The sequence below is a fragment of the Procambarus clarkii genome, chromosome 24, assembly GCF_040958095.1.
Source record: "Procambarus clarkii isolate CNS0578487 chromosome 24, FALCON_Pclarkii_2.0, whole genome shotgun sequence".
In the NCBI taxonomy this organism is placed as follows: Eukaryota; Metazoa; Arthropoda; class Malacostraca; order Decapoda; family Cambaridae; genus Procambarus; species Procambarus clarkii.
Genome location: NC_091173.1, coordinates 41,900,243 through 41,913,980, shown reverse-complemented (window position 1 = coordinate 41,913,980; position 13,738 = coordinate 41,900,243). Strand labels below are relative to the sequence as shown.

Genomic DNA, 13,738 nt, shown 5'->3' with positions numbered 1-13,738 from the left:
GCAGGTCGGCGATCAATCCCCGACCGTCCAAGTAGTTGGGCACTTCCCCCCCCCCCCGTCCCATCCCAAATCCTCATTCTGACCCCTTCCAAGTGCTATATAGTCGTAATGGTTTGGCCCCTTCCCCTGATAATTCCCTCCTTCTAGTATCTACACCTTAAATATTCATAACGTTTTGCTGAAGTAGGACTCAACCAGCCACTTGCTAGGGCATTCTTGCGATTTCTCCAGGACTTCCAGTTCGTCCAAGATCATATCTAATTCTTCCAAGATCATATCCAGGTCTTCCAAGATCATATCCAGGTCTTCCAAGATCATATCCAGGTCTTCCAAGATCATATCCAGGTCTTCCAAGATCATATCCAGGTCTTCCAAGATCATATCCAGGTCTTCCAAGATCATATCCAGGTCTTCCAAGATCATATCCAGGTCTTCCAAGATCATATCCAGGTCTTCCAAGATCATATCCAGGTCTTCCAAGATCATATCCAGGTCTTCCAAGATCATATCCAGGTCTTCCAAGATCATATTCAGGTCTTCCATGATCATATCCAGGTCTTCCAAGATCATATCCAGGTCTTCCAAGATCATATCCAGGTCTTCCAAGATCATATGCAGGTCTTCCAAGATCATATCCAGGTCTTCCAAGATCATATCCAGGTCTTCCAAGATCATATCCAGGTCTTCCAAGATCATATCCAGGTCTTCCAAGATCATATCCAGGTCTTCCAAGATCATATCCAGATCTCCCAAGATCATATCCAGGTCTTCCAAGATCATATCCAGGTCTTCCAAGATCATATCCAGGTCTTCCAAGATCATATCCAGGTCTTCCAAGATCATATCCAGGTCTTCCAAGATCATATTCAGGTCTTCCATGATCATATCCAGGTCTTCCAAGATCATATCCAGGTCTTCCAAGATCATATCCAGGTCTTCCAAGATCATATCCAGGTCTTCCAAGATCATATCCAGGTCTTCCAAGATCATATCCAGGTCTTCCAAGATCATATCCAGGTCTTCCAAGATCATATCCAGGTCTTCCAAGATCATATCCAGGTCTTCCATGATCATATCCAGGTCTTCCAAGATCATATCCAGGTCTTCCAAGATCATATCCAGGTCTTCCAAGATCATATCCAGGTCTTCCAAGATCATACCCAGGTCTTCCAAGATCATATCCAGGTCTTCCAAGATCATATCCAGGTCTTCCAAGATCATACCCAGGTCTTCCAAGATCATATCCAGGTCTTCCAAGATCATATCCAGGTCTTCCAAGATCATATCCAGGTCGTCCAAGATCATACCCAGGTCTTCCAAGATCATATCCAGGTCTTCCAAGATCATATCCAGGTCTTCTAGGATCATACCCAGGTCTTCCAAGATCATATCCAGGTCTTCCAAGATCATATCCAGATCTCCCAAGATCATATCCAGGTCTTCCAAGATCATATCCAGGTCTTCCAAGATCATACCCAGGTCTTCCAAGATCATATCCAGGTCTTCCAAGATCATATCCAGGTCTTCCAAGATCATATCCAGGTCTTCCAAGATCATATCCAGGTCTTCCAAGATCATATCCAGGTCTTCCTAGATCATATCCAGGTCTTCCAAGATCATACCCAGGTCTTCCAAGATCATACCCAGGTCTTCCAAGATCATACCCAGGTCTTCCAAGATCATATCCAGGTCTTCCAAGATCATATCCAGGTCTTCCAAGATCATATCCAGGTCTTCCAAGATCATATCCAGGTCTTCCAAGATCATATCCAGGTCTTCCAAGATCATATTCAGGTCTTCCAAGATCATATCCAGGTCTTCCAAGATCATATCCAGGTCTTCCAAGATCATATCCAGGTCTTCCAAGATCATACCCAGGTCTTCCAAGATCATACCCAGGTCTTCCAAGATCATATCCAGGTCTTCCAAGATCATATCCAGGTCTTCCAAGATCATATCCAGGTCTTCCAAGATCATACCCAGGTCTTCCAAGATCATATCCAGGTCTTCCAAGATCATATCCAGGCTTCCAAGATCATATCCAGGTCTTCCAAGATCACATCCAGGTCTTCCAAGATCACATCCAGGTCTTCAAAGATCACATCCAGGTCTTCCAAGATCATATCCAGGTTTCCAAGATCATATCCAGGTCTTCCAAGATCATGTCCAGGTCTTCCAAGATCATATCCAGGTCTTCCAAGATCATATCCAGGTCTTCCAAGATCATATCCAGGTCTTCCAAGATCATATCCAGGTCTTCCAAGATCATACCCAGGTCTTCCAAGATCATATCCAGGTCTTCCAAGATCATATCCAGGTCTTCCAAGATCATATCCAGGTCTTCCAAGATCATATCCAGGTCTTCCAAGATCATATCCAGGTCTTCCAAGATCATATCCAGGTCTTCCAAGATCATATCCAGGTCTTCCAAGATCATATCCAAGTTTCCAGCAACATTTTTAGGGTTTTCCAGAAGCATTTCCCCTTCTTCCCATGTGTTTATTCCACTCAAATTTCGCAAGAGGGGATAAACACATTTACAGATTTTCAGGAAAATATTTAGCTCAAGGGTCCTGTTTTCCTATGGAAGTTCAGTCACAGGAACCAGATATATGAAGGATTCCTGAACTGTCCACTGTGGGAGCCTCCTTGTACAATCTCCAACTCTCTGATGACTTCTCCCTCTTTTGGGTGCTTGGTTCAATTGGACAGGTTCTTCCTTGACCACTGTAGCACGTTCCCTTCTGTCTCCTGCTTATCCAGCATGTTTCAAGTGTGGCACTGTGCCAAACAAAAGCAGTCAGTAGCTCCCAACGCTATCTGTCTGTTCGACTTTGTTTGTCTTGTCTAATTCCTGTAGCTCTGATATATAAATTTATCTGGTATATGGACACGAATCCTAACTTATTCTAAGCGTACCTATACTCACAACTCCAGTATATAACAATACTAATTTATGTACGAGTAAAACTATTTTTAATACATAATACAAATTGTCATACGTGTCATCAGCATGGGGGGGGGGGGGTTGTTTGGGCAGGCGACCGCTTTAACGAGCCTAGCCTGATGAGAGGTTGCAATTGCTTCAGCAACGCACTGCAGTTATAAATAATTTCCAGCAGAACCTACACATCTCTACAACCTAATCCACTCTTAACTATTAATCAAATCTATACGAATAAAAATGGAAATGTTCGTTTGTTCAAAATCGCTAATCTCCGAAAGTTCTTCACCGATTGCTTTGAAATTTTCACACAACGTTCCATTCGCATCCGAGCAGGTACATACATACTATGTATGTACATATATACATACATATGTACATACTACAAAGATGTTACGTCTGTGACGTAAAGATTAAAAAAAAATTTTTTTTAAACTGTGTTTGTATGTGAGGGAAATCTTCGAAACCTCTTTAGCGATTGCCTTGAAATTTTGCCACACCGTTACATTCGAATAGGCGCGTGTTTTTATATACCTACGATATACATGCCTCACCTGTGACAGGAGAATACATGGTTAAAAAAAAACGCCATCTGTTGCACGTGAGAGCAACAGGGAGGGAGCCGGTCGGCCGAGCGGACAGCACGCTGGACTTGTGATCCTGTGGTCCTGGGTTCGATCCCAGGCGCTGGCGAGAAACATTGGGCAGAGTTTTTTTTCACCCTATGCCTCTGTTACCTAGCAGTAAAATAGGTACCTGGGTGTTAGTCAGCTGTCACGGGCTGCTTCCTGGGCCCGTGACAGCGTGTGTTATCCTCAAGATAACACACGCTATACTACATATGTTACAATTTCATATCAATTTTTCCAATTGCATTGATAAATGGAATTTTCATAGATTTCGGTTTATTTCCATTTTGATTTAATTATTTTGTGTGACACTGCATTGGAATTGAGCTTTGTTTACCATACTGTTCATTTGGTGAGTATAGTTTATTTTTTATTTTTTCATTGTTTTTATTTTATTTTTTTACCTGTTCTTATTTTTCAGTGATTGGAACATCAGATCATTTGGGAATGCATCCGACGAGGGAGTGGGGAATGGTGGGGAGGACGAGGGGACAGGGGAGGGAGTAATGGTGGGGAGGACGAGGGGACGGGGGAGGGAGTAATGGTGGGAAGGACGAGGGGACAGGGGAATGGAGAACGGTGTAGAGGACAAGGGGGCAAGGGAGTGGGGAATGGTGGAGAGGAAGAGGGGACAGGGGAGGGGGGAATGGTAGGGAAGACGAGGTGACGGGGGAGTGGGAGATGGTGGGGAGAACGAGGGGACGAGGGAGGGGGGAATGGTGGGGAGGACTCGGAGACCGGTGAAGGTTGCTGAGCCACAGCAACGCGTGGCCGGGTACAGCTAGTTATATAATATAGTAACAATATATTGTGAATAGACAGTACGTTTAAATTAATGATTGTGTCTCTAAGGTTGTCCACAGCTTCGATGACCACAGCTTGGGAGCGGGTCACCCACATGCTGCAAATGCTAAGAATTGCCAACAGAGCCTAAACGTCTAACATAACCAAACCTAAGCGTAACTATGAACAATATTCTAATATATAATAATATTGCCTTATGTATAGAAAATGCATTTTTTTTTAATTCTCAGCATTGAAATTGGCGAATGCTTCGCCGTGGTCGTCCACAGCTTGGACAAACAGGGACTGAGGATGGACCGTTTTTCCGCCGTATAGCTGTGAATATCTTACATCAGCAGCGGTGTTTGCTAAATTTACACCATAACTATATTCTGTTTGAGCCATGTTCTGGCTTCACCGTTGTGCAGCGTCCCGTGTCGTCCGTCACACACAGGCGGTCCACGCATCACAGGGCCACGCAACACAGGTGCACGCAACACAGGTACACGCAACACAGGTACACGCAACACAGGTACACACAACATGGGTCCACGCCACACAGGGCCACGTAACACAGGTCCCCGCAACACAGGTCCACGAAACACATGCATATTTCCCGCAGGTGTTTCTATGCAACTTCTCCTATCGCGGGTTTTATGGTAATGACTGAGTATGATTATTAGCGATTTTATTCTATTCTCGTTATTAGCATGTCTGTAGTCAAAGTGTAAACTTCTCAAAACGATTTGAAATACAAAAAAAAAAAAAAAACGGATATTCAACTCAAGAATGGTAGGCCTTCGATATAGAGAATATTTACTATTTTAAATAAAAATGTAACAACAGGGTATTTCAACTTGGCAACTGTGCCGCGTTCAGTCCAAAGTATCAAAGAAAGTAGTCGGTGACACATGTTACCTAACAGATAAAACAATGCACTAAAATATGAGAAAACATACATCTATAAATGCTAATAATAACAATCTAAATATGCCTATAGAATACCGGAGAGGTGCTCATCGTTTCCTACATGTCATATAATGCAAACTTTGTCAGGTGGTTGACCTGATAAAGTATGACCTGACCTGACCCAAACAACAAAGGTTCTACCAATGACTACATAATGTTTTACACACAAGCGGACCATCACAAAAGAGATCCTTCCAGCAAGACCAAAATAATCGACCAGTCCATCGACTAAAGAAGCTAGACATAGCCGAAGCGCTGCATATCAAAAACCCTTATCCACCTAATGGCAGGCAACGTCCTAGAACGTTCGTCTAGAAGGCCAACAAAGAACTCTTCAGCCTGTCCTCATTAACAAAGGCCAAATGTTGGTTTATCCAGCCGGAAAACCCACTGCCTATGAATGAAAACAGTATAAACACAACCTTTATACTGATAACATTCGAACATATCTCGCAAAGTACTTCGCTAACGACCTCTATTCGAATCTCAGCACTGGAAACGATGTGTATGTATATATATATATATATATATATATATATATATATATATATATATATATATATATATATATATATATATATATTTATATATATATATATGTAATATATATATATATATATATATATATATATATATATATATATATATATATATATATATATATATATAAACAGTATGGGTTCGAGTCACTTATGGGGTGTGAGTTTTCAGTTGCATGTAGTCCTGGGGACCATTCAGGCTTGTTCGCATATATATATATATGTCGTACCTAATAGCCAGAACGCACTTCTCAGCCTACTATGCAAGGCCCAATTTGCCTAATAAGCCAAGTTTTCATGAATTAATTGTTTTTCGACTACCAAACCTACCTAACCTAACTTTTTCGGCTACCTAACCTAACCTAACCTATAAAGATAGGTTAGGTTAGGTTAGGTAGGGTTGGTTAGGTTCGGTCATATATCTACGTTAATTTTAACTCCAATAATAAAAAATTGACCTCATACATAATGAAATGGGTAGCTTTATCATTTAATAAGAAAAAAATTAGAGAAAATATATTAATTCAGGAAAACTTGGCTTATTAGGCAAATCGGGCCTTGCATAGTAGGCTGAGAAGTGCATTCTGGCTACTAGGTACGACATATATATATATATATATATATAACTTTAGAACACTTTCCCACCAGGAGACTCGAACCCTAACCAGCACAGAAGCCTTCCAGCAACTGGCATAACAGGTACGCCTTAACCCGCTCCTGTTGACGACATTTTTACACAGGTACCTGATGTCAGACATCTGCAGGAGCTGAAGGAGGCATTTGAGCAAAGTTCCGTGCTGCGTTTCACTTACGAGATGGAAAAGGATGGGAAGCTGCCCTTTCTAGATGTAACAGTCATGGAAAAGAGCGGAGGTTTCCACACTGCAGTCTACACTATGGAAACGAACATAGGAATGTGCCTAAATGCCAACAGCGACTGCCCAGACAGGTACAAGAGGAGTGTTGTTAACGCATATGTCGACCGTGCTCTCAGCCACAGCTCAGAATGGAAGCAAGTCGACGAAGAACTCTGTAGGGTAAGGCAGGTCCTAGTCAACAACGGCTTCTCCAATGGTTTCGTTTTGACTGGTTGGTTTTGGCAACCAGCCATTGGCTGGTTGCAAAATGGCTGGTTTTGACTTCTTAATATGTAGTGCCTCGCAAACGTCAAGCCGCCTTCTATCGCTGTATCTATCGATGATTTCTGTGTTGTTTACTAGGATTTCTCTGGCGATGGTTTGGTTGTGGGAAGAGATTATATGTTCCTTAATGGAGCCCTGTTGTTTATGCATCGTTAAACGCCTAGAAAGAGATGTTGTTGTCTTGCCTATATACTGGGTTTTTTGGAGCTTACAGTCCCCAAGTGGGCATTTGAAGGCATAGACGACGTTGGTCTCTTTTAAAGCGTTCTGTTTTGTGTCTGGAGAGTTTCTCATGAGTAGGCTGGCCGTTTTTCTGGTTTTATAGTAAATCGTCAGTTGTATCCTCTGATTTTTGTCTGTAGGGATAACGTTTCTATTAACAATATCTTTCAGGACCCTTTCCTCCGTTTTATGAGCTGTGGAAAAGAAGTTCCTGTAAAATAGTTTAATAGGGGGTATAGGTGTTGTGTTAGTTGTCTCTTCAGAGGTTGCATGGCGTTTCACTTTCCTTCTTATGATGTCTTCGACGAAACCATTGGAGAAGCCGTTGTTGACTAGGACCTGCCTTACCCTACAGAGTTCTTCGTCGACTTGCTTCCATTCTGAGCTGTGGCTGAGAGCATGGTCGACATATGCGTTAACAACACTCCTCTTGTACCTGTCTGGGCAGTCGCTGTTGGCATTTAGGCACATTCCTATGTTCGTTTCCATAGTGTAGACTGCAGTGTGGAAACCTCTGCTCTTTTCCATGACTGTTACATCTAGAAAGGGCAGCTTCCCATCCTTTTCCATCTCGTAAGTGAAACGCAGCACGGAACTCTGCTCAAATGCCTCCTTCAGCTCCTGCAGATGTCTGACATCAGGTACCTGTGTAAAAATGTCGTCAACATACCTGCAGTATGTTGCAGTATGTTATGCCAGTTGCTGGAAGGCTTCTGTGCTGGCTAGGGTTCGAGTCTCCTGGTGGGAAAGTGTTCTAAAGTTGTATACTTAACTCTCGTGTTTAGGAGAGTTGTGCCATATATATATATATATTGTTACGGTGCCCTCTCCTATTTCTTTCGTTTGCCGGCTTAAAGAGTCATATCAGCTCTCCCTACTGATTCTCTGAGGTTCAGGGAGTCTAATGATATATGTGGCGACCAGACCGGCTGCCAGTTAAGGGAAGGGAGTTATTTTATAAGTTGTAAATAAAGGAAAATTGGCGCCCTGTTATAAAATGAAACAGTATCTCCTACGGCAGATATGACCTTTTGGAAGGGAGACAATCCGATCGCGGATTGGCCGACGTAGGTCGCGGGCGACAAATCAGGGCCCGCCATGACGTCACCGAGTGTCCCGGGCGGCGCCAACGTCAGAGTTGTACTGACCGTGGAAGCGACAGGACGCGCCTCGGTCTGCTCTCAGGGATTGGAGGCTCTGCAAGCCTTGTTCAGTGGATTGAGCTGGCTGTCGCAGCCATCATAGTTATTGGAGACCCTGCGCTTCTGGGAAGCCAAAGAGGAACCAAGTTCAGTGAGCAGAGAAGTGCCAAACTTGGAAAATAGTCGGCGACGACGCTGGGCGGCGCCGCTGGCTGGACGTTGAGGTCTGGAAGGTGGGCGAGCAAGCCTAGCTGTGACTGGGGTCACATCCACTGAGAATCTTGGAAGGACGACACCGTGCCTAGGACAAGGAGCGACGCCCTGTGGGAGAGGCGAGTGTGGGGGAAAAATAGTGATTAGCTCAGCGCCCATCGATGAACCAGGATTGGGGCAGCTGAATCTCAGGGATTGGAACGGCGACGACGCGAAGGCTTCACGACACCTGAGGACCTGTGGAACGTCCTGGATCGTCGAGGATCGACCCAAGGAAGCGTGGGAACCTCACACCATCGAGGGACAGGCGTCGTGAGCCAGGAGTGTAAGGTAGATCATTTTTCCCTCCCATTACCCCTTGTATGAGTAGGCTAGTTAGGCCACAATATTTACTTGTGTATGTGGCAGCAAGACTTTATTACTTTAATAGTAGAATAGGCTGCAAGGCAGCTTGTGTCCAGGACTGTCAGAGAGGACAGTGTGTATGGATGGCAGGACAGTGAAGAAGAGGTGCCGACGTGGTGAAGAGGCCCTCCTGTGAGAGTGCGAGACTCCTGTCTTCCTGCCCAGTAGAAGGAGTGTTGGATGGTCGTGGAAGAAGAGGCTGACGATCTCCAGGCTCGTTATCCATATTCCATATTCATGTATTACTTGTGATTGTGTGTGTGCGTTCATGTAATTTGCATCAGTAAATCCACACATTTTATTACTGTGTTTGAGTGTGCCTCCATTTGTGATATTTCTCTATGAGCATACATTTCTGGCTACAAACGATATATAATACACCCACTGAACTGCATTGCTGGGGTGCAGATATAATAACCCAGCTGGCGACCTTGCTAAGAGGAAGATGGAGAAGACAGGCGGGAAAGGAGTTCCTGCAACCTTTTTTGTCTGGCAGGCGAGACTCAGGGAGGTTATGGTTATAGGTAAGCCTGAGTCTTCCTTCACTCCCCCACGGGTCTAGGCCGGAACTGTTAACAGCAGTTTCCCCGTGGTTGACTGAAGGGCTTCCAGGGTGAATCAGTGGCACCCCTTTGTGGTGGAAGCAAAGACCTGCGGAGGTGGGCATTGTTGGTCCTATCTTGTGTGACCAAGGAGACTCCGGTGAATCCAAGGAGTCGGAGGGGCTGAGTATTTGGGCCCTTTGAGCCCCTAGCAGCCGAGTGTTAGCAGAGCCCCGGACCGCCCACCCCCACGTGACAAGAGAACTGGCGACCTTGCCAGGATTCGAACCCCAGTAGCCAAGAACTGGGAACTTCGCCAGGAAGCGTGGATCAAGCTACAGTGTGGACCAAATTGCAAGACAAGTGTTGCCAGGGTACTAATACAGTGTGGCCAGCGAATTCGGTGGTACTGTTACTCAACCGGCTAAGGGACTGAAACGGTGAAATTAGTGCCTACTAACTTGTCTGTGCTGTCGTGTATGCTCAATGATATAGAGATGGAGGAAGACAAAGTAAAGAAATTTATTGACACAAGGGACGAGAGAATTTTGGAAGAGTGTACCAAGGCCCAGCTCCAACAAGTGGCAAACCACTTTGGGATCAGGTTGAGGACGACTAAGGTAGCGGAGCGAAGGATAGAGATCATGGCACAGCTCACAGCTCGAGAGGAAGCGACGGGAGAGGAGCCATCTCAAGAGGAGCCGTCCCGAGGAGAGCCGTCGCAAGGTGAACCGTCCCGACTAGGGCCACCCCAAGCGCCTACCAGTGTGGAGAGAATTCACAGTGAACATGGGAGCAGTGGAAGGTCCAGCTGTAGTAAGAGGAGCCTGCAACTGGAAATAATGAAGATGCAACTGGAAGCCCAGCTGCGACGAGAGGAAAGAGAAGCGCAAATGCAGCGGGAGGAACGTGCAGCTGAGCTGCAGCGAGAGGAACGTGCAGCTGAGCTGCAGCGAGGTGAGCGAGAAGCACGGCTGCAGCTGCAGCGAGAGGAGCGAGAAGCTCGGCTGCAGCGAGAAGAAGGAGAGAGACAACTGCGACTGGAGGAGATAAAGGCAAAGAAAGAAGTCGAATTGCGTCGCGTTGAACGTGGTCTGCCCTCACTACCTGCACGGCGGGATGACCTCAAGGTAAGGGAACGTGACTTACCTACGTTCGAACCACAAGAAGCTGAGGCGTTCTTCGAACACTTTGAACGGATAGCGACTCTGAAGGAGTGGCCGGAAGATGATTGGGCTGCTCTGGTCCAGGGCAGGTTGACTGGTGAGGCCCGGGAAGCCTATAACATGCTGGACCTAGAGGAGTGTACTAATTATGACGCGATTAAGAATGCGGTTCTCCACTCATTCCGGCTGACTCCGGAGATGTACCGGAAGCGGTTCAGAGAGTGTACAAGAGCGTCGGGAAAGACTTACGCCGAGACCGCCAGGGATATGGAACGGAAATTCCTACGATGGTTGAAGGCGGAGGAAGCGGAGTCGGTGGATGATATCAAACGACTGATAGTGATGGAGAAGTTCATGTCGGTGCTCCATCCTGAGTTGCGAGTAAGGGTGAGAGAAGCAGGTATTAAGGACCTGAAGGCTGCAGCGGACCGAGCCGACATGCTGGAGGAGGCACTACATATCAGGAGGGAGGGGCCGCCCAGACACTCGCCTTACCCCAGATCGGGAGGGAACCTTAGGAGTTCAGGAGGAGCGAGGACGGGTGGGGACTCTCCCAAGAGTAGTGTGCCCGATGAAGTAACATGGTTCAAGAGCTCAAGAGACGCGGGGAGGAAGCCCCAAGCTGTGAGCAGTGGACCTAGCTCAGGAGCAAGTGCTGCAGTCCCGGACACGACGACAGGGAGTCCAAGGAGGACCCAGGGAGCGTCTGCAAATGGTACCGCCAGAGTGACTGGCGAGTGGCCGCCCAGGGGAGGCAGCCGATGCTGCAACTGTGGCGTGAGAGGACATTATGCCCGCGAGTGTGAGGAGCACCAAAGGAATGTAGGATTGATGTTGGAAGAGGAGAGAGTGTTTGTTCACACCCCATATTATAGTGGACCCAACGTGAATGGTTGGGAAATGAAGTTGGGTGAACATCCCTTCGTTTTCGGGGCCAACGTGAAGTTTGGAAAGTCAGACCCAGTGGAGGTTGCCGTGCTTCGAGATACGGGTGCTGACATAAGTATGGTGACCAGGAGTATTCTCCCCAAGGAATTTAATGATTCACCTGTGGGAGTGGTGAGGATACGCAGTGTGGGGGAGGAATACAGGTTGCCACTTCACGAAGTACAGCTGATTGCCGACTGCGGAGTCGAGAAAGCTATAGTAGCTGTAGCCCCTAAGTTACCCCTAGAGCATGTACAGATGGTGCTGGGTAATGACCTCGGAGGAGGCAGGATACAACCCGATTGGGCCAGGAGTGCCTATGTTGCAAGCAGCGGTACAACCCTGCCAGGTGAGGTATCGGTCGTTCCAGATGGTCGTGAGGAAGCCGACTTCGCCAGGGAAAACGTCGCCAGAGACGACGACAACGAGGGCGAGAGTGCAGAGAGGTCGTCGGAGGTTGTGGAAAACCCCGACGGGGACCTCCGACTAAGCCTGATGATGCGTGTGGAGGAGTGGCGAGGAGCAGCTGTACAAACGCCTGGGGCGGCGGAGAGGCTGCAGACCGCACTCCCTCCATACAGAAACGTGAATAAAGTAAGCTCAGTGGATGAGCGAACGGCAGTGAGGGGCAGAGTGGAGGAACCACGACGCAGTGCACCCTATGCCGGCCAGATGAATAGTGGTAGGTGCAAGATGAACCACCGTGGTGAGGTGAGCCACAGGGAGGTGGATGAGCCCAACCACGAACCGAAGAAGACGTCTGCAGGGAAGAGAATCTCATGGAGGAGTGAAGATGTTCGTCGGGAACGAAGGAGCGAGTGGTATAGGAAAGGCAATACGAAGAAAGCAGGGAATAGGTACACCCAGGGTAGGCGCCAGCCTAACCAGAGGGGCATTGGGCCATCGCAAAAGCCTAGTGTGGAAGAGAGGAAGCTGCTGGATGGAGTACAGGTTACAAGTGCCACTGTGAGGAGACAACGCACGTATGGGAGAAGAGGAACCGAGAAGAGAGAAGATTGGCGAAGAGGAGATCATGAGAGGAAACATGGGGTACCTGTAGGACGCAGTGGAAATGCCAGACTATCTCGGAGTGCACGACGCGGTGGAGGCGCTGCATGCACTGAATCTTACAGTGGTAACGAGCCGTGGGAGTACACTCGTAGCCACGGAGAGAGGATTTCTTGTAGGTGTTCAGGGAACACCCATCACACCCGGTCCTATGCGAGGTGGAGATATAATGAGACAAGTGACTGGCAAGGTGGAACGAGCCACATCGCCAACTGGAGGAGTGACACTTCAGGAACGGAGGGAGCAAGAGTATAGGTTGCCCTCTTGAGTGCTGCTCTTCCGATATGACTCTTATTTTAAGGGGAGGGGTATGTTACGGTGCCCTCTCCTATTTCTTTCGTTTGCCGGCTTAAAGAGTCATATCAGCTCTCCCTACTGATTCTCTGAGGTTCAGGGAGTCTAATGATATATGTGGCGACCAGACCGGCTGCCAGTTAAGGGAAGGGAGTTATTTTATAAGTTGTAAATAAAGGAAAATTGGCGCCCTGTTATAAAATGAAACAGTATCCCCTACGGCAGATATGACCTTTTGGAAGGGAGACAAGCCGATCGCGGATTGGCCGACGTAGGTCGCGGGCGACAAATCAGGGCCCGCCATGACGTCACCGAGTGCCCCGGGCGGCGCCAACGTCAGAGTTGTACTGACCGTGGAAGCGACAGGACGCGCCTCGGTCTGCTCTCAGGGATTGGAGGCTCTGCAAGCCTTGTTCAGTGGATTGAGCTGGCTGTCGCAGCCATCATAGTTATTGGAGACCCTGCGCTTCTGGGAAGCCAAAGAGGAACCAAGTTCAGTGAGCAGAGAAGTGCCAAACTTGGAAAATAGTCGGCGACGACGCTGGGCGGCGCCGCTGGCTGGACGTTGAGGTCTGGAAGGTGGGCGAGCAAGCCTAGCTGTGACTGGGGTCACATCCACTGAGAATCTTGGAAGGACGACACCGTGCCTAGGACAAGGAGCGACGCCCTGTGGGAGAGGCGAGTGTGGGGGAAAAATAGTGATTAGCTCAGCGCCCATCGATGAACCAGGATTGGGGCAGCTGAATCTCAGGG

General features: G+C 47.3%; 1 protein-coding gene across 1 annotated transcript; it reads right to left on the bottom strand.

Annotated features, from left to right (window-relative positions):
• Positions 1-165: 165 nt before the first annotated feature.
• LOC138368045 (selection and upkeep of intraepithelial T-cells protein 5-like) lies at positions 166-1,494 on the bottom strand. Its single transcript, XM_069330343.1, has 2 exons — positions 1,224-1,494; positions 166-347 (listed from the first exon to the last, which is right to left on the bottom strand). Exons 1-2 carry the CDS (start codon positions 1,492-1,494, stop codon positions 166-168), a joined length of 453 nt encoding a protein of 150 aa, XP_069186444.1.
• Positions 1,495-13,738: the final 12,244 nt, after the last annotated feature.